Source organism: Anneissia japonica, unplaced genomic scaffold (assembly GCF_011630105.1).
Source record: "Anneissia japonica isolate Jap-2015-1 unplaced genomic scaffold, ASM1163010v1 scaffold287708_len1499824_cov190, whole genome shotgun sequence".
Lineage (NCBI taxonomy): Eukaryota > Metazoa > Echinodermata > Crinoidea > Comatulida > Comatulidae > Anneissia > Anneissia japonica.
The window spans coordinates 787260-813578 of NW_022752295.1; the positions used below are offsets into that span (position 1 = coordinate 787260).

General features: G+C 32.9%; 1 protein-coding gene across 3 annotated transcripts; it reads right to left on the bottom strand.

Annotated features, from left to right (window-relative positions):
- Positions 1–5489: 5489 nt before the first annotated feature.
- LOC117122247 lies at positions 5490–24262 on the bottom strand. 3 transcript variants are annotated; one of them, XM_033267781.1, is made up of 6 exons: positions 24125–24262; positions 9801–9954; positions 9127–9271; positions 8645–8842; positions 8064–8209; positions 5490–7505 (listed from the first exon to the last, which is right to left on the bottom strand). In XM_033267781.1, the coding sequence occupies exons 2-6, from the start codon at positions 9942–9944 to the stop codon at positions 5838–5840; spliced, it is 2301 nt and encodes a 766-aa protein (XP_033123672.1). In that variant the 5' UTR covers positions 9945–9954; positions 24125–24262; the 3' UTR covers positions 5490–5837. The 3 variants fall into 3 exon arrangements, with proteins under 3 accessions (XP_033123672.1, XP_033123671.1, XP_033123670.1); XM_033267780.1 differs by lacking the exon at positions 24125–24262 and adding an exon at positions 23813–23951; XM_033267779.1 differs by lacking the exon at positions 24125–24262 and having other exon boundaries at positions 9801–10516.
- Positions 24263–26319: the final 2057 nt, after the last annotated feature.

Below are 26319 nucleotides of genomic sequence, written 5' to 3' on the forward strand. Positions count from 1 at the left end.
TATATATATCAACTTTTAATTGGCGGTTTCTCTCTCTCTATGATTGTGTATGGAAATAGAAATATATTTTTCAACACAACAGTTCGTATCTTCATCATAGGCGAATTTCAATATACAATTACGTATAGTATTGGCCTTAACAGCCCCAACAAGACATGTTTGGGCAGTACTTTTTCCATCATCAGTTATTGTATTGCACACAGGCAATCATTTGTATAAGGGAAAGAAAAATGCAATGTTTTGCATGCCGAGAAGTAGTGGAATGAACCGTAACTTTTTAACAAAGCACAATATGAATAAAGATGAAGTGAAATTAGAGTATATGCCAGGGTGGGCATAAAAACCGGTCGGAGGGCCAAAGTGAATTTTCGATTTAACACCAAGGGCCGCACCCAAACTTTGATGTTTCCAGTGACCTTCCAAAAACCTACATGCACTGCTTCTACACCACTAAATATTCTTAGTTTTTAATGTTAATTTTTTTACATATGATCGGTGACGGGCGGTAAAAAACAAGGTGTTTTCTTGGCGGGCCGCATAAATAGAGTTTTCATTTTTTTTTTTTTTGCGGGCCGCAAAAAATCGCTATCGGGCCGCACTTTGCCCACCTGTGGTCTATGCCAAAGATGAAGATACGAACTGTTGTGTTGTTTTTGTAAATTATTAGCTGTCTGCTTGTTAAATTGTTCTTTTGGTAAAATAGGATCTGTGATACAATGAACGGCTTAGAAGCCTGATAATCTTAAGAAGTATGGCTAGTTGAGAAGCACCTGAATTACTTTACTGCCCAATTGTTGAGCCAGGAATTTAGGTTGGCACACGCTTAGCGGTTAACCAACGTAGACCTACTGTTGTCGTTACATAATAGTAAGTCTATATGGTTCCAGTGAATATGAACAATTTATCGGGTAATTGCAACAGCAAACACTGTATTTTTTTCTCTATAAATAGTATGGCCTACGTACAAAAGTTGGTTTTTAAGATATTTTCCCCACATGGAGGACCACAAATATTTTTTTGTAGTCGTATAACGAACACGGCACATGAAATTTAAAAAAAAACAATCCGATACCGGCAGATCCTGAAAATCCACTAAGCATTATTGTAATAGTTACTTGTCTTATCTAACTTAAAGTATCTCCGGAATAAAAATAATCAATATGTTATAGCCTAACCAGTAATAATTCGGAGGTGTGTGAGGAGACGACCCTTACATTTGTGTCCATATTAGATTTACCTATGCTTCTGAGCATTAAAAATAAGGTAAAATATAGAGAGGTAAACAAACACAAAGGGATGGTATTGTTGGTAGCATGCAACCCTGGTGCCGTATACAACTTACTTCGAAGCGACATAAAGAGTTCTGTATAGGGGGCATAAGGTTCCAGATTCTAATCCTGAATAAATATTTTATTATGAGGCAGATACATAAACTTTGTTTAATTTCTTATTTATTGGCTCTATATGCATAGGTAAAAAAAAGTTACAAATTTTCTAAATATTAATCTCCTCTTATATGTAATTAGTGACAATTTTTGGCGAATAAGGTTTGATGATTTTATTTTACGGTTAACCAAATGGTACTTCGTGTGAGGAAAAAATACGCCTATTGTTACACCATGGAGTTGGTTACACGAAGCCGGTCCACATAACATGTCTACAAGATGTCCCCGACATTAGTTGGTGATTTAAAGAAAACTCTTTGGGCAGGTTGAACTAGGTTCAACTTCTGTAAACTGTCAGGGGCGAATAGAATATTTTCGCGATTATTTTTGTAACAGATATTGCAGTGTAGTAATATTAATCGAAGCACTGCCAGAATAGCGAATTTCTGGAGTATTTTCATATAATAATAATATGTAATAGAACAACTGATTATTTCTTTTCGTTGAAGGGCTATGCCCAATACTACTTACCATAGTTTTGTTCATATTTATGTATATATATATAAAGGCTTATATATATATATATTTATATACATATATACATACATACATATATATACGTTTATATATATATATATCTATATATATAACATGTGAGTCAAGTACGAAAATAAATGACAGAGGTATATATAGATATATATATAGGCCCTGTCTCTTATACACATCTAGATGTGTATAAGAGACAGTATATATATAGGCCTATTATATTCTGAGATTCTGTCTTTTCCAGACTAATTTTTGTTCGCAATAAACAAAGTGGGAGACGTGAAAGCTAAAAAATAACACTAGTCATTACGTTTATGACTGAGGTCAACGTCCTAGGAGCTTCTTTTGTTTCGAATAGACCTATAGTTTATCAGAAAAGAATGAACTGGAAGGGGATCCACTATTATTATGGCTAACATGGCGCGAATAAGAAGACCATGTAGAAATAATATTTCCTTCATGAGAAGACTAGCTCACCGATACGAACATGATTGACACAAGAGATAAAGTGTTGTAAAACAGTGTACGGCCGAGAGAATTCAGATTGTTATTAATTCGGAAATTGAGGGGGAAATTGTCATTCCAATATGCTAAAACTGTTAGACCTGACGCCACCATGTGGCTACGTTATGTTTTATCATAGCGAGTCAAGTGAACTTTTATCTCAATGTTTTCGTGAAAGGGGGAAGATTAACTTCCGTGGAGCACTTTTGATTGTGTGTTACTGCCTAATCAACCGTGTCCAACGATTGTTTCCCGTCGTCATCCTGGTACACTTCTTGTACGTTTCTACAATTAAATCTTTTCTATTGTTTCAACAAGTATTTCTCGTGGTTTTTAAATTATTGTACCAAATGTTTATAGTTAACTAAGATATATAGAATGTATTTTAATGCGTGCGTAAACCAATAAACTATTGCTAAACTTGTTAATTATTTTCAAACTGCTATTAAATTCAATGAAGAAGATTACTATGCAATTTCCTATTTTCATGCTTGTGTGGAAACGTTTGTATTTTTAACTAACCTTGCTATTTGTGCTCAACATAATTTAATAGCCCTGGAACCAAATACGGATGCTTTGCTATAAAATAGAGTAACGGTAATATAGCGGGTTAGAGGTGCTACCCTCCGTGCTAGGAAGCACCAGGCGCTATTCAGTCGTGCTTTTGTGACGTTTTAGCCATCTCTATAATTAGTTTAGTTAGGACCCTCTCTTCCAACTAATTCAATCAATGACCACTCATATAAAGTAATAAAACGTTGTGGATGTCTAAACAAAAACACAATTATACGTATATTAAAAATATATTTCAATAGGCCTATAACTAAATAGACCTAGGCTTATGCTGAAATAATAATTTGAAGTTTTAAGACGAAAATGTTGATTTCTTAAAGACATTACCAACAATCGAACAACATTTAATCATGTTTTATACTCAGGGCCGCTTTACCTATTGTAAGCTTATGACAATAATATAGTTACAACTTATTATTAATAATAATAATAATAATAATAATAATAATAATAATAATAATAATAATAATAATAATAATAATAGTAATAATAATAATGCAAAATGGTAAGTATGATGATGATGATTATATTCGTGTGTTGGAATTTGTGTAATGATAATGACGAGGATAATGATGATGCAATGATTGGTAGCAGGCCTATTACTAATAAAAGAATAAGGATTAAACATTGTTTTTACGTTTTATAAATAATTATCATTTAACCCGTATTATGAATAGTTTAATAATATGCAATTATATGCCATTCTTAAATAATCCATTTATATGATATCCAGGCATACTGTTATTTAAAATACTATTCGACAGTTATAAAAGAAAAGCCCAGTATTTTTTAAATCTCATGAACTGATTTGAACTGATGATATTGCCAAGACAGTATTTCAGATGTGTCCTTTTTAAGAATGAAACCTTTTTCAAAACTTTTAAGAGTTAATTTTTAGTCTAGTTTATAATTATCTTATTATTTAAGTGAAATATTTTTCCATTTGATTAAACTGTAGTCGTTTGTTTTCCATATGTATTTTGATGCATTTTGTGATCTAGTTTTATATATGATGCGCTCATACATTAGAGATTTTTAAAAATGTATTTATCTACCAGTTTCGGGGTTTTTTAAAAATAAAATTTAAATATCTAATGTTATTTTTGTTTCAGTATATAACAATCAAAATGAACTTGAAACGGTCACCAGTTTTTTTACGCTCGATGGGCATTTGCCATTCCGATTTCGATTCAGATTTCAACCCAGCTCACACTTCCATCCTTATAACCCAATTACCGATTCTTAAGTTTATTCACTTGGCCTAATCAGTGTCCATCACTGGTGTACACTGTCTCCACCATTAAGACTTATTGTCATAATCACTGTCTTCTTCACGGTCAATTTCATACCCATAAAACTTTGTTTTCTCATTATTGATTATCTCTTATAAACCCGTTCTGTGTCAATCATCTACATGATTATCTAAGGCTTATTGTCTGTCATCTGACTAACTGTTCTCTAATTGGTTTATTATCATGGGTACATGTCAAATAAATAATCAGTACGTTGGCACCCTAATTCCCAGTGTGCTTAGGACTAGTAATAGGCCTAGTATATATTTACTCATGTAAAAGTATTAGTTCGTTTTTTTAGCGTACTGTTTCTGAGTCAATTCACTAGGCCTAAGGTCCGCACCAAATGGCACAGTCAAATCCAAATTTCGTTCATGGTCAAATTAATGAATGAAAAATAATAAAAATGTATTGTAAGCTTGTTCCGACTTGTCGTTTATTAGCTATTTATATTGGGCTATAAATTGAATGTTTTGCTTGACTTACATATTTTTATTAGATTATATATAATTGCTTTTAGCTATAAATTCTGTTTTTTCTGTAAGTTTTTGATGTTATTATTGTGCTAATTCAGCTTTTCTGTGATTACGATATTGTTTTAAATAAACCTTGTTCTATTGATTTGATGTTTTAGTGTTAACTCACAATTATTAAGGAACGATGTAAATTTAAAAGTGTATAGTCATAGTGCATTATACCTACACGGATCTCAACCATACAGAAGTTCATCTATTTTGTTTATTGTTCATAGTGTGTTGTGTGTATCTCTGTTGGAAAACGTGTTGTTTATACCTTCCTGCGTGTGGTATAAATTATAGATGTTATTTATCAACAGGTATAGGGTGAAAATTATGATGAGAACGATGATGATATTGATGAAGTTTGATGATGATACGCTGATTAATCTTCTAAAATTTCCTCTTCAACTCCTGATTTATTCTGCAATGAGGTTTCTCCCAGATGAAACAAAAATAGTGTGATTATGACAAAGTGCATGATGATGGTAATAACAACAGTATTTTACAGTAATGATGATGCTGTTGATAATACATGCCAAGATGTTCAACAATGCAGTCAGACGTCACTCTCTTTAGTGTCTGTGTCATTAACAACGACGTGCGTCAATACAATCGATGGCACACACACCCTCACTCAAAACCAACACTGTATAGCAAAAACACAGACTACGTTTTCAATTTTGTATTTCCTTTCATTTATTTCATTTGAATAACAATTCTATCAAAATGGAAAGTATCTTTCCAACATTTACTTGAGTTGTTCGCACGTAGAATATTACGTCACAAAATTAAAACAATACAACATCTTAATCTGAAACTCGGATTGTGTCAGTTATTTTTAGAAAATAACAACTGGATCGATATAATTAAAATTTTTAATACCACATATTTTTTCCATAGACTAAACAATCTACATAAAGATATTGCAATATAGCGTACATCCCGTATATACAAGTAAATACATTTATATCATATACATACACAAACAAATTAATTATTGCAAATAAAAAATTAATGACCTAATAAAGATGGCGGCTGTAACTAGCGGGTGTATGTCGGCTAGAATCACCATGTAAATCAGAGGTAAATGGTGAGCTGTACTCGTAAGATGAAGGATGACCACCTAGCCCTAGTGGGCTTATCAAGCTATCAAGTCCAGAGCTGCTGAGTCGGTAGCGTTGAGCTTTTCGTTCTGATTCGTACCAAGCGAAATCAAACTGAGTGTTCGATAATGGTGACTTAAAAGGGTCGTAGCTACCATAATGACTGTGATCGTTGGTTCTAAGATGGTTGTTGTGTCGCTCTGTATATACATGGAATTCGTTCTTATTAATCGATTTATCAGGTTCCTTCTCACCAAGATACATTGATACCAATAGATCGATGTAGGTTCCACTTTCTTCGTCTCTGATTGGGTGGTGAGTATTAAGTTGCGTTAACGACTTGTTTGAATGAAAACTGGAATGTTGTGAGCCATCATAACTATGACAGCTACTGGGTCCACTCGATACTGTAACGGTTGAGGCACTGCCGACTGCTGTCGAGTTAGGCACAGCATATGAGATTGTTGAGGGCAGCACAGCGTTATCTGTGCTGCTCACTGCTGAAGCTGATGAAGCAGGAGCCGATGGTGATGGTGAATGATACACAGGTGACTTTGGTCGACCAGCTAGGCCCTCTTCTCCAAATGCAGCACTTATGTCAAATATATCGGAGAAAGATGGAAGATCAAGATTAATTGACACTGGCGTTGGGTTAGGTTTCTCCGTCGATTGTTCACCTGAGATCTTGCGTCGTTTTGGTTCGATCGGTAGCAGTTCCGGAGGCCCACGTTTCTTTGGCGGCATACTGACGTTGGTCATAGTTGAAGTACCCAAACATGGCATATCAGATGGTGAAGATGACATAGGTAGCTCAGCTGCTTGTTGGAATGCTGTTGATATGATGTCAGCACCAGAAGACAGCATCACGCTAGTCGCAGGGCCAGAAACGACAGGAGTTAGTTCTGGTACGTTCTGTTGGTCGACGGATGCCCGTGAGACGGTCGGTGAGTTAAATGTGTGAAGTCTAGCCTCAGTATTTGGCACTTCCTGCTCTTTCGGCGACACCATCAGTGATGCTAAGTCATGACCGGAGTGAAGTACAGTATCAGGTAGAGTTGCCACTTCATGTTTGATAGGAGAATAACAAAACTCAGCACCAGCCCGTGATGGAAATCCGTTGGACGAAGCTTGAGAAATAGGAAGGGTGGCAGATGGGTGTGATTCGAAGCCAACATCTTCACGGAATGGATCATAAGAGCAACTATCAGCAGCATCCACGTAACCATGGTGATAGGTATCTTCGGCGATGTTTGCGGTGGTCATGTGTGGAACCCCGTAGTTTGGAAAACGGTATGCGTCTTGAGAGTGTGTAGGTGCGTACCAACTGTCGCTCATAAGCTGATGGTGTGTGTAGTAGTTGCCGTAGGAATGTGGTGGTGGTTGGAAGGCATCTGATAAACAATTTTCATTCTTCATCCTTTGGTCCCAGCTGTCCCGCATTGGTTGAACGCCATAAGAGACATCGCCAGTACCCGGGATAAGAGACTTCTTCATGTCGGGATCTTCGCCTACAATTCCCTGCACTTCACGGAGCTGACGGGCTACGCGGTCAACTCGGCTAAATGATTTGTGTATCTGAACACCCTATAAAAGAAAACAAAGGATCGGTTAATTACATGATATTACAGATGTAAAAACAAATATTTATAATTAAATTATTATTAACGTTACATAGGGATAAAATAAAATTATGCATGACCGTTGGAGTTAACTGTACAATATTACATAATACCACTACTGTACTGTGATTGTTAAATTTAAATGACAAATTCATACTTTTTATTTAAATTTTCAGATTGTTTTTACAGATTTCACCACAGACACTTTATTTTTAATGATAGCATTGAGATTAGTTCATAGAAAAGAATCTGAGACATGAAATAAGTTTAGTTTAATGCATAGTGCCTAGTTGTTTATTGAACGGCGGCGAGTGTCTATTCTACTGAGTGATACCCATTATAATCAGTTTCCTAACGGTTAATTAATTAGCACATAAACAGCTTAAGGAAGTAACAAGTATCTTCTTTACTATAGTAATACTATAATAAAATAATTACAAACACTGTATATAATAAATATATCACAACACCTAACTTATTATAACTATAAGCATTAAGGATAAGGGGAAACACAATATCTTACCACTTTTTTACAAATCTCCTTTGGCCGTTCGTGTCGGTTTCTTCGGTGGTACTCGAGAAGAGCAATTTTAGCCATCGATGTTGTTTTGACGACATCTGGTCTTGGGTGATCGTGGACACCCTTGGATTGGAAAATAATTACCGAATCTGTGAAAAGAGAAATGGAAGAACAGTTATTGTAAATGTATATTATATTCAAAATAGTGAAATTATAATTTGTAGTATTTTAATATGTTTTCATGTCTTCAAACTGTGAAGCAATTTTCAATGAACCAGCTAACTTATCTCGTCAGTATAAAAACGTACTCGTTTCGTTAAATATAGTTTTAAAAATGTGTACTGCATGATAGGACCGTGATAATAATCATAATAATAATAGCAATGACTAATTAAAAAAAAATATTAATTATTATCAGCATAATTATAACAATATTAAAATATCTCGAATCTATGGCGACAATTTTAACCCGATCAGAAGCATAGCGTCATGTGCGTGGTCATCGAACTTAGATGAAGAATTGGCCTTAACTAGTGAATTTACGTACAGTTGCAGAGAGAAATATAAAAAGGTGCTAAACTTACCAGTAACGCGCCAAAAATGTGTCACTGGGTAACCTCCTTTGCCGGTGCAAGAGACGTGCGTCAGCTTTCCCCCGCAACCAGGCCTGGGACAAGATTTCTCTGACTGCTTTCTTCTAGCTCTGTCGGAGGTGGCTGGTCGAACAGACACAATATCACCGGATTGGTTCCTGCATTGCCCTTTACTGCACACAAAAACGCCTGTAAACAAACACAACGAGTAAACGGTGTTAGTTAATTATATAACAGGATCATAGTCCTACACTTGTGATAAACACAGGATGATAGTTGTATACGATACAACCTATTAGATCGTTCCACTCGAGTACTCACATTCAGTGCTATTTACAGCTGCACGAGTGGGCTAAATTATATCCTACGCCGGTCGCGTGGCTGATAAGCCGATGGATTAACTCAACAGGCACGTGTATGAGCTAGCCACAACAGGTAATAATAATGGTAGTTTGACGTTAAAAGTTACTTACCAAGGCAGGATTTCTTGAGAACTTTCTTGTTGTGATTATTTGTATTGCGCATTGCCCAACCACTCAAATGTTTCTTTGCGTCGTGGTCTTTAGGATTGTATCGAAGTGTGATGTCACCCTCAACCCATTCCTCGAACATATCGAACTAAAAATAGAAATAATAAATAATTATTGTCTGGTATGATTATTACCTGTTCTACATTAAAAAAACAATTTCAACCAAGATGGCCAAGTCTCAATAATAATGGATATTTGTCATGTTTAATTAGATTTAATTTTTTTTTTCTCAACCCTAAGCTACAACGGTAAATACAAAATAATCAATATGATTATAAATAGTGGCCTAGTTAGGACTATATAAAATGTGCATCGAAATTATTTGTTTTTCTTGGTGGTAAAAAGCCAACAAAAAAACAGGCATGCTTAGCCACTATAAAGTACTTAACCATATATTGTGGTTTAAAAAAAACTAAATTTAAATACAAGCATTTCTGTATTTAATATTCCTTTTTTTAGTAGTATTTAGAAAATCAGAAAAAAACTGTAGAAAATGCTAAAAATAATGTTAACATCAATATTTGTACTCTATAGGTCACCCTATACTACGCAAGAATAAAAAGATGTTACTGAAGAAAAAATATAAAATTTACTTTATTTATATTGAATATAATTACCTTTTCAATTTTCTTCTTTAGTTTTTTTGCATCCTCTTTCTGTGCTCTTGTCTTGGCCTTTTTAATAGTAGACGCTGGAACAACTGCTGCATCTTCAAGTTCGTTTTTGATTGGCATCGAGAACTCTTTCCACAGACCATCCATGGTATCTGACCTAAAAGATGGATGGAACTTCATGTTTTAACTGCTTTATTCGAAAAAGATCAAGATCAATCATGTAAGAACGATGACCAGTGATGATCGAATTCGATATGCTATATTGCTCTTGTTGGGCCAACTTTATATACCTGCACCTATTGTCTGCAAGTCACTTGAAAAGTGCATCCGGCGCGCTGATTGGTTGATTGTCGTCGCGTGCCCAGTGACAATACAAAGCTCTTTTATGACTAACCACCCGATGGAGGACGCGCGGCATGCCTCGCCTGGAGCCTATGCACATGTATCACTGATCCCTACGTTAACAAGACTACTTGCGTGGTTAATACATTGTATACAGATAGATTGCATTAATTAATCAGAAAGTAGGCCTTCACAATATTCTTCAACAGAATGTCATGTGTTGAACATGATATGCGTACAGTGTTTTTTGTCACATTTCTATAGAAATCGCCAAGCCCACAAGATGGGAGGGCGTATGAAAATTAATTCTAAAGTTAATAAATAAAGAAATTACCCCCAACGAATCTGATTTTTTAATAAAGAATATAGATGATTAACTTAACAAATGTGCTTAAATATTGTAGGAATTATATCAAACGACTTAATGAATTACTGTAATAAAACGGAAGAATGAATCGAAATTACGATACTTATTATACTCATTCTAATATAACCAGATAAATATAATTCACATAAGCCTATACATTATGAAACAACATGGATTGGGCAGATAGTATTATTATATTTATCATTATTTTCCTGTTGATAATTACTAGACCTAACTAATCAAAACGTCGAGACATAAACGATGTTTATCACCGTCAACCTAGTCTATGGTCTACCAATATATACAGTAAGTGTATAGTGATACGGGAGAAACATTTATAATGCTTAACTAACCAGAAAAAAAAAATATAGGCCTATTATTATTATTCTAATTCTACTACTTGTAGGCCTATTTATCAGAATGAAATGCTAACCAGCCTTTAGTCTAATAGGCCTACTGATAATGTGTAATAGTCACAAATGTGTTTATTTAAATATAGCATTATATAAATATTTACTTATATTTATCACAGTCGATCGATGATTAACTTATTATTGTGTTTACTTCAGTGAAATCTTATTTAGATTTGAGCGATTCGAGGTAACTGTTTAAATTGTTTTCTAATATTGCCAGGCTGTTTCGATCATAATTATGTAAGGTTTCGTTTACGTGTTCTATCGTTTGAAATTACGTAGATCCTCTATGTAGGCCTGAGGCTGAGCAATATTGCACTCCTCTGTGGAAGTTTCAGAAAGAGGAATAGAGAGAGATATGAACAATCATGAGTTTTTGAAAGAGTTATAAAGAATTCTCATATATAGGCCTATTATTTATATCATGTTATATTTCACCGATAATGAGTAGGCCTATACATAAACTTAGGTGAAACGGAAAAACACATTACATTATCCAAAAGTTCAGTATAGATTATACATATTCAAAGCGTAAAACTAGGCCTAAAATTCTTTTTAGCAATTTTATCAGAACGTGATGTCCAAACTCTGTTGGTATATTTTAAGTGATGAGGCTAACAGTGTAATGAAAGTGATGTAGTTTTTCAATACGTTGTCGTTATCCGCGCGAAAAACTAAACATTGTAGCGAAATCACCCAGTAGTGTGTCAAGAAGTTATAGATTTAAAAATTCAGGGTAGAACCACTTTTATTATCAAAAGTGAAAGCGTCTGTGTTCATAAATCCCATTCATCTTTGTCTACTAGTTATCTCCGTTGTAATCATAAACTATAACTTATTATTATTAAATCACGATTAACATTAATAATATTTAAGTGGTATTCAGTATGTATAGTAAGCCTAAATGTTTATATTTTACGCATATTCACAGATGATGCAATATTATTCGATTGCAAGTCAACGTTCAGTCAGCGAAAATTTAATTGTTTTTTTTTTTTTTATAGATAAAACTATTCACATAGGTATTTATTATATAACTGTAAAGTGCGATGGTTTCTGATGATATAATAGCGATTGGCTGCGAGGTCTCTGGTTGTGAATTGTGACTATAACTTATTATTAACATCATTATCAACATTATAATATTATACTTTTTTAATACCCAAAGTGTTATTTCGCATGTACAGTAACTGTCTATATTACATGCCTATTTGCGGATATTGGGAGTAAACTTTTGCGGGTCGACGTTGCAAAGGCGTCGGTAAATAGAATACAATAGCGGCTCGGTGAGCCCACACGGTACGGATCAAGAGAGATCACAAGGCATGCGGCTTATGGGAGGGGTTACCTTAACAATACGATGGTCAACGTTATTGTCGGTTTCTTTTTATCTTTAAAATTGCGGCATAATTCAATATGAATATTTGGGGTTTTTACCGCTAGGCCCGTACAGGCGATCTGTAACAGTTTAAATCACAGAACTTAACATTATTGCGATAATATTTCATTAATTAGAAACATTACGGTATCTTAGACCTGTTATATTATTGTTATATAGGCCTATTTAAATTATTTACTAATATTCTAGACATATTTTCAGGACCTATGGTACTGGCAAATTATATACTACGGCTACTACCGTAAGAAAATTGATTAATTAATAATAGGCCGTATATACAGAACCCCTTCTTTTGGACATCCCTATTAAGAGGACACCTTTTCATCCACAAGGAGGGAAAACATATCATTTAACACTAAGGAACCCATATCCAGGGGACACCTTTTTGGTTCCAAACGTGTCCCTTAATAGGGGTTCTACTGTATATAGGCCTATATTTGTAAAATACCGGTACATACCGGTACCGGCACATTGTGCAGTACATTTGATTCATAGTAATTTAAAACAATCATTGGAACATGGTTAGAGAAGATAGAGATAATTTGTGTATGCGCGGGAACTGTTATTTAAAATGAGGTGCCTTGTTTTTTTAATTAATAAATTATTCTTTTCAAACTTTATTAAACTTGCTCTGATGGAATTGTAATTTGTTAGAATATTTATGAATGCCGTAATATTTGAATATTTAGTATTTGTTAGTAAATGTTGATATTCCTATATTGTTTAACATTAGATTTTAGAGGATATAGGGAATACCGGTACTCGATTTGCTTCCATGTGTTATTCCCACTCATTGGCATATGTGCCAGTAATTGGTATTTAATGACAATTAAATACTTTGGTCTTAAAATAGGCCTATAGTCAGGAATACTAAAAAAAAAAATAAATAAAATAAACAGAAGAAAAGAAACCTTTATGAAAATTAAGATAGAATCAGTACCGGGTCAATAACAATCTCTTTTAAAACTCCATTATTTTCCATGATCAAGTCATACGGAAGGGCATGATTCGTTAGAAGAAGAACACTGATATTTAATACCGGTATCTCTGTTTTTAATAATTTGTAGCGTAACAAAGCAATCCTATCTAGAAGCCGTAAATTTTCAATATTTTAAGGTTCGCAGCATTTTAGCGGCCATGTTCAGATAACGAATTTAATGGGCAATGACTTTTGAGAATCATATCATTTCGATTTTAAAGCATCATTAAAACAAAATGTAAAAGTAGATAGAGGACTGGCAAATTAAAGATTGAGCATGTAGGTCTATACACATCGTTGTGATTTGTTATTAGATTTTTTAATACATTGATATTATCAGGGAACAGTTAAATTTAACTGTTCCCAGATATTATTCAATAAATACCTATATAATCTATAAGGCTTAGGTTTTACCTCTTTATTTATTTTATTTTATTCATTTCGATACAATATAAAAAAACAGCGGTGCGTCAAGAGGTAGCAAACAAATTTAAAGAAACAACTGTCGCCAACATGATGTAGTATACGACTATGTTCGGCCTTTAAGCTATAGGCTTCGTATTATGTGCATACTTACCGTATTGCATTATACACATCTAGATGTGTATAAGAGACAGCCAGTAGTGTGTCTAAATATTATAATAGGCCTAAAAATAGACTTTCAATCATCAGACTTTTTGTTACAGGGAGTAAAACAGAACTGAATAAAATTGGTTATCAAGAATTGAATAGATAATAAATTGAGATTATGGCATATAAAAACAGATTTTATATAATCCTTATTTGATCAATTCATGGAAAGCAGAATGCTGATTTATAGGCCTAGTTAATTACTTACAGAGAATAAAGGGGGAATCGGCCATGATAGTGTATAATATAATATAAAGCGGTTAAGGTTTTACCTCTGTTAATATATGCTAAAGGCCTATATAGGCCTAGCCTATAATATACAGAAAATTGAAAAGCAAAATATCGAATAAAACAATAGGCCTTCTATGGAAAACAATTGATGGGCCTTTTTTTAAATATAAAATTATATAAATTAGGTTGTAATAAAAGCAGAATGGACAATAAATAAATATAGAATTTTTGGGCCAAGACACCAGCCATTCGTCGGATCTACATACAAGCCTCTATAGCCTATACAAATTGAATCACATCTGCCAAACATTATTTTTAGATTAATATAAACAAGTGTAACCATAAATTAAAAAAATTATAACATAAAAATTTGATGGGTACTTGAGAACTTTCATTTTTATTGTTCTTCTTGTTTTACATTAGTTAATATATTCTCTTTACATATAATTTAGGCCTAATTATATCTTAATGAGCAGGGACTGACAAAAGCGGACACAAAATAAAAACTTAAATGACCAGTGTGTAGATATAGATCTAGATATGCCATCAAATTATCCATAAGCCTAAACAACTTCTCAAAATATTATTTTTTCTTCCTCTTTGAAATGTGATGTTGCTCACATATTACTCATATTTACTATACTATTTATATCTTGTAATTGTTTATTATTGCCGCTGTACGGTATTTAAATATTTCTTTTGGTGTTTCAAAATGCCTAGGCCTATATGGTGATTTTCATAACTTTTTAGATTTTTATTCTATTGTACAACTTTTTATAGGCCTATATTATGTTATTTTATATGCAATGTTGCCTTAGGTCCAAGAAGTGTGGAGCCAATTAATGAAATGTTGCCTATAGGCCTACTGTATTTATTTGTTTTGTTCTCATTCCTGAAGATGATACAGCCTAATTAATGATAATTATGTTACGGTACGGTAGCTATTTTGAATTTGTGAAATCAGTTTCACTATTATTTGATGTGAACCAGAAGTTGCAATATTGTATATTTTTTTTAAGAAAAAAAAATGTTTATAATGTGGTTTTCATATTTGATAACCTCGGTAACTGTTTGTGTACGAAATCTTATTTTTTTAAAACATATCAGCTGCTTTTTCTTTGCCAATTACCAGTGCCTTATAATTAGAATATACCATCTCTTTTTTTAAGAAAATAAATGCATTGTTAATACCGAACATAGTCGTAAGTTATACTGGTATTTTGGTTGGAATATTCTTTCTACATTGGTGATTGTTAACGATTCTGGTATATCTTGTTTAGATCAAGGCCATTGTGTGTTTGATGTTAAACCCCATACTACTCAATTAACGGACAATGAGTTGTCAATAGTCCGGTCTTCTAGAGATCTTTCTTTCTATAATTGAATCCTGATAATATTGCGTTAGCAGTATAATCATTTTCCAGAACTTCAAAAACTACTAGGGAATCAGATTATTATAGATAACAATGTATCGTTTTGTATTATGCGGTAACTAATAATTAATTGCAGTTTTAGTAGCTAAGATGCTCAACGTATTGTTAAGTTCAATCCGCGTGAAGGGTTTTACTTTACCAAGTATCCGACATGACTTATCAGCCTTGTGAAATAATAAATCCTACGATTGTTTAATTAAACATTGGAATATAATATAAATATAGAGTCTTTTGATGTTTTACACCAGATGCAGCTAATAGCCTATGTATTATTAGATTAAAATGTTTCTATCAGATTTTATTTTTTTAATTCAGGTTCTATCATAAGCGGTCATTCACAATTATCTAAAATTTAAGAAGTGTACAAAGGGTATTTTTTTCTGCCTCCTCCCCCTCTGAATGTGTGCATAAAAATGTTGATTTTAGAACGCTTACCTTTAAACATTATGTAAGAGTAATTTAAATCAATATTTTCTTATAGGCTCATTTGTAAAAGTGTTCAGGGTACTGTATCTAACATCTTCCCCAACGTATTATTTTTACACTCGTAAACATGTTGATAATTGAGAATGGCCCTAAGTGTTCTTCAAGTCAGAATTTAGCACTTTGAGGACGAGTCGGATTCTTTTGAATCTGGCACGCGAGTAGACCCAATTAATAGTAAGCATAATTGGATAACGATTATCACATAGGCACTATCACATGTGGACACGCGAACTGACCACACTAACTTCCCAATACATTACGTAATAGTAGCTATTGTTTTCCCAGTGTGTTAACTTTTAGCTATGTCTTTCAACAGCATCGTATTGATACTATAATCATCTTTTGTTATTTCGTTTGCTGGAAAAAAAATCCTTCTTTCTGTTGGGCCAAGCTGCATCCTGGTTTTAAGTGGTTAGTTTGAACCCGATAGGCAGACGGATAAACCTTGTAAATGAAAAAGAAACTAAGAACCTGGACAAGGACAGACAATGATCAGCCCGGTATAAACTGTAAAAAAAAGTGTAAAAAAAAAACAAACCAGAAACAAGACAAAAAGGCGATAATATTAACATATCTTATGAGGCTATAACTATACTAAAAGTTACCGTACAGTAGATAGAAACTCTATTTCTAAAGGGGTAAACTTGGGACCAAAAAATGTCCCCTGAATAGGGATGGTCGTAGTGTTAAAAGATACTTTCCCTCTTTTAGTGCCCGAACAAGTGTCCCCTTAATAGGGGTGTCCCAAAGGAGGGTTCTACTCTAGGCCTATATATTTAGAGCAATAAAAACAAGGTACTGAATTTGACGTAAAAAAGGAATCGTTTTCCCCCAGCATGATTCCAATCAAAGACATTCCGATTACAATTTATTAGGCTATCATTTATTATCTAATCAATTTTAATGCAGTAGGAGCCCTTATTAGGGGGAACACATTGAGACCAAAAAGTGTACCCTTAATAGGTGTGTCTCTGTATAGGGTTTAGTTGTGTTAAAAAGGTATATTTTCTTTCGATTAGTGATCAGAAAGTGTCCCCTTAAATACGTAGGGTGTTTCAAAGGATTCTACTGGTGTAAACTCATCGCAAGTCAAGTAACGCCATACAGTTTTTTTTTTAAATCAAGTTGTTGGTCATGTAACCATGGAACAGTGAAATTTGTAATTTCAATGTTCCGTGATGTGACCATGATTAGCTAGGCATGTGTTGGTCTACGTGATTGTTTACTGTATAATACCTACATAGTCATATCATATAATATATAGACGTTAGTCAAATTTATTGTGTAAATGGTGAAACTACCGGTAATTATATAACAACATACAATCTTCTTTGCAAATAAGACCATATCGTTTAGGCTTACTTCATTGTGTGTAGGCCTACTAAATAATATTCGCTCAGTGATACTGCCTACCCACCAGTTTTCCATCAAAATACCAGTATAATAATATGTTAATAGACAATACCACGCTGTCTTACATTAATCAATGTAAACGAACAACAGAATATTCGAATCACTTTTTGATATTTAGACGGGTACAAACGATTCAGAGAATTAATATTTATAATTAGTATAGAATATGCAAAGTAAGCTCATAGCACCGACACATTATGTGTTTCTGCAAACATTGTATACAAATGTAAATTGTTTTGTTAGGTCTAAGTGTTCCAGAAATAATTTGAAAATCTTATTAGAAATTATGAAAGAAAGACAAAATTTAAAGAAAACAATGAAAATAAATTATATTTGTATTCTAGTTAAGTTAAATTGAAAATTATTGTTATTATTTTTAATAATTAGGAATAGGCCTAATGATTTTTTTGATAACATAAGGCCTACATGTTGTTACTTGACTCTGCTGTTTGCATGAATCATAACTATAAATTAAAAGTCTGTTTCAGAGACAAGTTCATATTAATTACCATAAACATTTTTTTTTTCTATTTCTTCTTTACCCTGGGGGACGTGATCAATGCAAAAAGCATTGTTATCCCCCAGGGCCCAGCAACACATACAATAAAATACATCAAATGATAAAAATCTGAAAGTACGGTACATAAACAACCAATAAAGGCTATAGAAATTTAAATTTATAAAATCATTATCTTTAATAACTGTATTGCAAAATGTTGTTTGGATCTTTTATCTTTTGCCCACATTGTTTCGTTAGGTCTAAGTGTTCCAAAAAATAACAACAACAATAATAATAATAATAACAACAACAACACTAATAAGAATAATTATGATGATGGTGGTGATAGTGATGATGATGATGATGATAATGATAATGATAATGATAATGATAATGATAATGATAATGATAATGATAATGATAATGATAATGATAATGATAATGATAATGATAATAATAATAATAATATAGGCCCTTATTATAATTATCATTATTGTGCTCCAAAAGTTTTAAAATGATTTTAAGGCTATGATCGACCATGAATCGTGATACTTGGCCGGACCTGCTCCTGCCTAAAGCTACCCTAATATTTGTTCTACTTCATCTAAGATTTACTATTATAATCCACTAGTGAAAATGCCTATTTGGAAACTTGCCTTATATACCTTGATTGTAATAATAATAGCAACTATTTGAATATTTATTAAGCGCTCCTACATACCATGATGTCACAGCGCTAAGAGAAAATATATTTGAAGTGAGTTACAAGAGCAGTTCCGATACTGTGGTTCCGATACTTCCACATATCGCACACTTAGACTATCTAATTCTATTTGAATGAAAATAACTTGAGCAAGCTTTAAACATACAGTACCGTATTGTATCTATCGTAGTTTCCCTTCATAGTATCAAGCGTATTCAAATATGGTAACGGTAAAGATTAGGGATCTACAAAAAACAAACCCCAATATTTCGACCTATACTTATAGGTCTTTATCAAGGTAGGGGCCTACGTGAAAAAACTAGCAAAAGTAGGAACACATCTGTCTCTTATACACATCTAGATGTGTATAAGAGACAGTCCTTATACTGTTATATGCTTGTTTTACGTGTAAAGGAAAGTGGCGGTACCATGCTGCCCTGACATATAGGCAAACAGTTTAAACTGACACTGCATTTTTAGTATTTCAAAAGATCCTATATTATTAACCTACAGTAGCAAATATCTATAATAATTCAAACATATGTTCGTATGATTCAGCAATCAGTACGTATACGAGTTATCGATACAGGAGAACCACCAACGGATATCATTTACCGGAAGAAACATAATATTTCATACATACATATTACACATACATACATACATACATACATACATACATACATACATACATACATACAAATACACACACATATGTACGCCCACCCACACAAATACATACTCGAGTTCTTAAATCCGAAACTAATTTGAAAAACACATTGCGTGGGACAGATTAAATATCTATTCATTATTTTAAACACTTGAATCATATCAGTCAGTTGACGTCTATATAACAAAGTTGGAAAATTTAGGATCGTTAGTCGCTCATTTATGACACTCTTCGCAAACCAGAAATCGTCTTAGTGGCCCTCTGTTAGACTTTTTCTAAGAGATCTTGATCTCTTTTATTAATAGGATTCACAACTGTATTACAATACTCTAACACGGGACGAATCCTCGCCTTGTACATTTTCAGAAATCCAACATTTTTAAGAAATTTAAAGGATCGATATCATCCCTAGTTTCCTATTTGCTCGTTTACAAACATCCGCCACATGTAGGCCTAGACTAAAATAAAAACTAGGATCAAAACTCCTTCATAGAATCAAATATTGGGGAGATGAATGCGATTTTATTGAAATATTCGATTTAGATTAAAGCTTGGCTCGAATACTGTTATTGATTCGTTTAATTTATTATTGTATTGTCTTTTGATAACGGAACGGAGGGAAATTTTGGCAGAAGGAGCGAAAAACTAGTGAAGGAGAATGTAATATTGGTTTGTTTTTGTTATTTTTTTAGTTTTATTAATATAATAAAGTTTTTAGTTTCGATTTAATTATTTTTTTTCTTTTTTGGGCGCACCATTATGTGTTACTGTTATAAAAGTGGTGATTCCTAATAAAGAATTACCAAATCAAAATAATTATTGATGTGAAACACGAGTATTATGTTATCCCCTCTCAGCTAGCCTACAGACATGCATTATTTCTCCCAATTTTGCTATTTTTTGTTTTGTTTGTTGATTTTAGAAAAAAAAATTGTAGATCACTGTAACAGACGGAGTGCATAATTAATTTCTTTAAACTATTCTTCCATTGTCTTTTACATGTACAGTACTTGACATTGCTTAATATGACGTTAGTATGTTATTGCTTTTTCAACGAAATAAAACGCGAGCATAACTTCTATAGAACAAAATTAGAATGTTCGCCAATTGTTTATAATATTCAGATTGAATATCAAACAGGTTGTTTGTTCTAGTAGAAATACTAGTTGAATCATAGAGCTGTGTAATGTATTTGTGATTCATTATTATATTATACCCGCTTATTTCTGATATTGAAATAATAAACCATTTTGAATAACAATTTTTTTGGATATGGATGAATCTTGTTGAACGATCATTAAACTTTACAGCCGCCATGGTGACTCGAGTAGTTAGTCATTTGCATATTCGCCATATTCGTAATCGAAAACAACAACGTGTTACAGTCTGCTGCAACAAAATTAAAATTATATACTTTAAAACATGTCTTTATAATATAATAATGTAATCATAATATACAACAGCAACAACAACAATAATAACTTAAGCGTGTTTGCTTATAATATTACCGTTATCTAACAACATTTTTTAAATTGCTTTATGATAAAACAATGAACAATACAGCTTAAATATAACTGATCAATACTGACTACACTTGGAAGTATAATATTTTACCACTTATTGCTTGAGTATTAAACGAATTTTTGACGCGCGCGTTACAAAAAGAGCATATATATAATATATATATATATATAATATATAGAAAAAATGAAACAGCTTCAATAGTAGACTTTAAGAACACTGATTTATTAGAAACTCAGATATTTCTGCCACTCCTGTGGCCTTCAGCCACATAATAATGATTATAAGCCTATATAATAATGATTCATGATGTTTTCCATTATTCTCGCTGATGAAGGCCTACTATTGAAGCTGTCTACTATTGAAGCTGTTTCATTTTTTTTCTATATTCTGTCGGAACACACGTGGAACACAAATGATATATATATAAATATATATATATATATATTTAAATTAATCAAGTTACTAAACAGGTGGGTGTGTGTGTGTACATAGGGAACTTCATTGTAGTCAATTCATCAAATAAGAGACGGCAAATTGGTATAGAAAAATACACCGCCAAATAATGTCGGCATTTTTCTGCTTTGAAAATTTATTTATATAGGCCTATATTATAAGGAAATATACAGGTTACCGGTATATTATAAAACAGTTATTGAAATCAACATCAAACAGGGCCTAATATTTATGTCGGAATTTTAAAGGCAGTTCAAAGACCATATAAACTAAAAATAATTAAAAAATAATTATTTATGGCGGCGTATTTGAGTGATTACATTAAGTGAAACAATGACTGTGTATTAACGGGTCAGGCGGGAGGTAGATCAGGTAAGCGGCAGTACCGTCCTTTACAAAGCGGTTGTAGAACTATTCTGCTGTTTTCTATATAAATTCTATTGTTATTCTGATGTACATTAATTATATAGTATATAGTTGTGATTGAAATAATATCCGGGAGCCGTATTTTGTGGTCATATTCCACTGTACAAACAGGATGGATTCTTTGAATAGAACCAATGAATAAGGATAATACCTATACGGTATTATAGTAGGCCTACGTTTTAAAATGTAAAATAGTAAAGAAGTTTCATTTCAATAGAGTGAAATACCTATACATCTTCAGTAAACTTTTACTGTTCTCCCAGCGGGCCAGGACGCAAATAATGAACAAAAATGGACATACTTAATTCCGGAAAAAAAGATTCGATTTGGATTGAAAAAGAAAAATGAAATAACAATTTTTTATTGTTCGCTTTTCCGAATGAATTCACTCGATTAAAAAAAAGGCCTATATTTAATCTGCGAATTGGTTATTTACATTCATTTACTTACTACTTAATTAATTAATTAATTAATTAATTCACTCACTCCTATTTTTCATTCGTTCATTTATTCATTTATTCGTTCACTTAATCGTTCATTCCTCCATTTGTCCATTCATTCACTTGTATATTTACACATTTATTCATTTTACATAAACTACTTCTGCTTTGCTGATAAATATAAGGTAAAAATATGAAAATATAATTGTTATGTAATTGCTTGTAATTTATCGCATTAAATTTGCTTTCCTGAAAAAAATTATAACACAACAAAGTAAGCATGTAGATTTTGACTGGTGTTTTTCATGTCTTTCATGAAGTTTTCGATATAGGCCTACATTCAAACTGTGAGAACCTTGTCATAGGTGTATGTATTACTCCTATCGATATTGCATTCTAGATACTATCCGATCATGATACGGTACAACATGACAAACATTCTCAGGCGCGCCTAATGATGAACACTTCCGAAAGAAACATACAATGTAGACCTAAATGCCGTTCTTATATCAGTTCTAATTGCTGTTGCATTTTCTATTCAATAAACGTAGTGTCTTATGTTACAATACTGTACGTGACAAACCGCTACCATTGTAATCATTTACTGTTGTCGTTTCAATTTTTAAAAAAATATTCGCTTATTTTTTGTTGGCGGTAGTTAATGGGTGAGAATTAAGTAGGACTTACCTACGTTTTCTTCGCGAGAAAATAGTTGATTCGTTATCCAAGCTTAAGAGTAACGGACAGTGTTACATATTGATTTAATCACACCCCTAAGTTTATTCATGGCCTATAGTTTGTGTCAGACTCAATATAAGCTCCGGTCGAAAAAAAAAACAACAAAAAACAAAAAACAAACAATTACAAAACTTAATTTAGCAAATTTATTTTACTTATTTATTAATTTATTCAATTTTCAGGAGAAAATAAAAAAGAAAATAGACAAAAGTACAATTCAAAGAATTGCACACTGTTGTGTGCTTTCCCAACTATAATAATAAAACACACAGAAAATTAAACCCATAAAAATATCAAAAATTCTATGCTTTTGATAACATGTTTTAAATCTCTTTTAAACCCTCCAAAATTGTACAAGGCTTTATCACGAACATCACGAGGAATATGTTCCAGAATTCGTGGAAAGTTCACAAACAAAGAATATTTAAATGCATTAGTTCTCCCTTGTTTTAAAATTGAGAGTTTCTGGATATCGAGTATTAATGACAAGGTATTCCAAAATAACAAAATCAATTAAATTATGTAAGCATTTTACACAAAAACAATGCTATGGAATTAATACTATGTTAAAATACCAAATACAATATAGATTGTATCCAATTCTTGGTCGTGTTAAATGCTGATTTTTTAAGCAATCAAAATTACAGTTGGTGTCACAAAATTGTAGAGATTTAAATCTATGCCAGAAAACAGAAGGTCTCGCTATTCGTTTCTCTTTTTATTTATACCAATAATTAAATACGTAAAATTACACATAACTATGTACTGTATTATTCAGATACTTTAATTTAAATTAAAGTTGAAACAAAAACCAAGTAGGCCTATCATATAAGTAAAAACTGACAAAGAACAAATACACGCTTACGTACCAACTTGGACAGAACATGAGTACGCCGATGGGAAAGTTAGGTAAAATATATCCATTTCGTATAGAATTGGTGCGATGTGTTATAAGATCAGAAATTAAAGTTTAGTCCATAGTGCTCAACATATTTCAAAATATGAAAAACATGGTGGTAGTAGTGTAGGCTATATTAACTCCAACCTACCCATATTTTATTCCAGGTACCAGTACTATCTCCAGATAATTCTAAAATATGGTTTATACATAATGTTTTCATACAAGAAATCCAATATAACGAAATTTTGATAATAACGATCAATTTCATATAAAAACTTACCTTATATTTTAAGAGCTGCTTTCTGGAAACCCTAAAAACTTTAAGACAAGTATCTCGTAGGATATAGTGTAAGGAAGTCGGTTTCTGTTGGAAGAGTTTACTGTTGCAGTTATCCGATTCCCCTACCCGCTTTTTGAAAGTAATGGTAAATAAGTGTACAGTATGGACTTGATATTCTACGACAAGGCTAGGTATCATTAAAATTTACTATCATCACCATATTCATAATAACTCATTTGCATATTTTACAATATTCATTTCTCATTTCTTTCTGGACTCGTATAATTATGGGCCAAGATTTTTTTTATAAAGTTGGCCATGATGGACTTTTGAAATAAGCAGATTCAACATTTTTTTCTATTTAATGTTCAGAATTTTACTGCTTTAGCCTTGTCACAAGAAAAAACAGTTAACAGCAATTTAGTTTGCAAACCTCTCATGAAGAAACTTAGCCATCTGGCTCTCCTTGCAGCTACACTATTTGGAATGCCCGCCACTGCGAAACCTGGGAAAACTGCCCCTTCTTAGAATAATGTTTTTATGTCTATGTTATTTCTTACCCTGCATATATTTAGGAACCCCTAAACCGTGACCTGGATTTTGTGTATACAGTCTTTTGTCACTGAATAAAGAATGTCACTGAAAAAAAAATAGGCCTAACACCACAATACGATTTAGTTTAAATTGAAAACGGTAAAGAAGGAGAAACAGCCAATTTTCGAACCCGGGCCTTTTGCTTTATAATATAACATAAAGCGACGTATTAGGCCTTTACAGATTCATTACCCAATTTGGCCAATGGGCTTAAAAATGTGAATCCGATTAGAGGCTAGACGTAGGCCTGTAAAACGATTGCAAGAGACAGCGCAAGCCCGATGGACATAAGACCGTACCGGTACTATAAATAAATATCCACACAATAGGTTGTTATTGTGAAGTATCATTATGTTTCCATTTTATTGGTGATACAATAGATTGTATCGAACTTTTGCCGATATCCTTATTCCTTTGAGTTTATGCATAGGATTCTCTATTATAATTGTATTAGTTCGACATTGCTATTGTATCATTAAGAGCTTCATAATCTAACGTTGCAGTATGGCACGCGACCATTGTATTGCAATGTTGCATTTTCAATATTGGTTTTAAGGCCATAAGAGTGGCAATAGTATCTTAGTAGGCTACTTAATACATCAGTGTTATTAAATGTCTTCTATTGAAATGTTTTCGTGATTTTTTTTATAGACCTACATTCTGTCGAGACACGTGTATCTCAGTCTCATGGAATATTATTACCAAACTTTCTGTTAGTAAAATCAAAAAGGTTTTTAAATAAAATGTAATTACCTCCAATTTCTCTTTGTGTTTCTTAATGTTGTAACATGCATAGTGTTTTTAATTACATTGAAGAATCTGGAGTTTTCATAAAACACTTGATAACTGCTGAGATAGGCTACATAAGCACGAGTCAGGCCTATATTGTAATACAGTATTCCATTTTTATCTATATTATTTTTTTTAAATATTTTTATTCCATTATTATCTATGCCACTTTCAGAAGGAGTTAGCCATCGCAATGTTGCGGGGAGTATTCCCCGCATTGCCTTCTGCATACGCAAAAAATAGGTTAGAACCAACAGTTACCGCAATATTTGGGGTTTATTCGCAGCGTTCCATCTCAAACCTAGTAGGCCTAAATGTTACTGCAATATTGCCGTTCCGTGGCAGATCGAGATGTTGTTGGGAGTTTCACCTAAAATCTTACTGAAATAGATTATCCGTGGAGGCGCCAGTCATTGCAGGAGTACCTAAGATTAAGTCTACATTAGGTCAACCCAGCTAATGAATGCAATGATCCATCAGTTAGAATATTAATGCCTACCGTATATTACGAAAAACATTGTTCCCGGGGGGCTCACTCTTAAATATTTCTATACGGGTAGGTGCCGCATTTACCTGGGGTATTTTTGAGGACTTGGTAGCACAAGTGTGGAAATTTATTGAAGAGTTTCAGCATGTATAGGTTACCGTATATTTGCGAGGACTTGTGGGCAATACCTAGGTAAAATTGGTAGTTAAAATTCCCTGCTCCGTCCCGTATCAAAGTAGCATAATTTTTCACGGATTTTAGCGAAGACTTTTTGCTAACCTCCGTCCTAAACCTACCGTTGATACATAGCCACGAACAGTAGAGA

Bases quoted from the DNA above. Each gene is read 5' to 3' on its own strand.
- LOC117122247 (XM_033267779.1), bottom strand. From the start codon at position 9,977: ATGAAGTTCCATCCATCTTTTAGGTCAGATACCATGGATGGTCTGTGG. The intron at 9,272-9,800 runs GTAATTATATTC...TTCTATTTTTAG, and splicing joins TAAAGAAGAAAATTGAAAAG to TTCGATATGTTCGAGGAATG. The intron at 8,843-9,126 runs GTAAGTAACTTT...GTTTGTTTACAG, and splicing joins TCTCAAGAAATCCTGCCTTG to GCGTTTTTGTGTGCAGTAAA.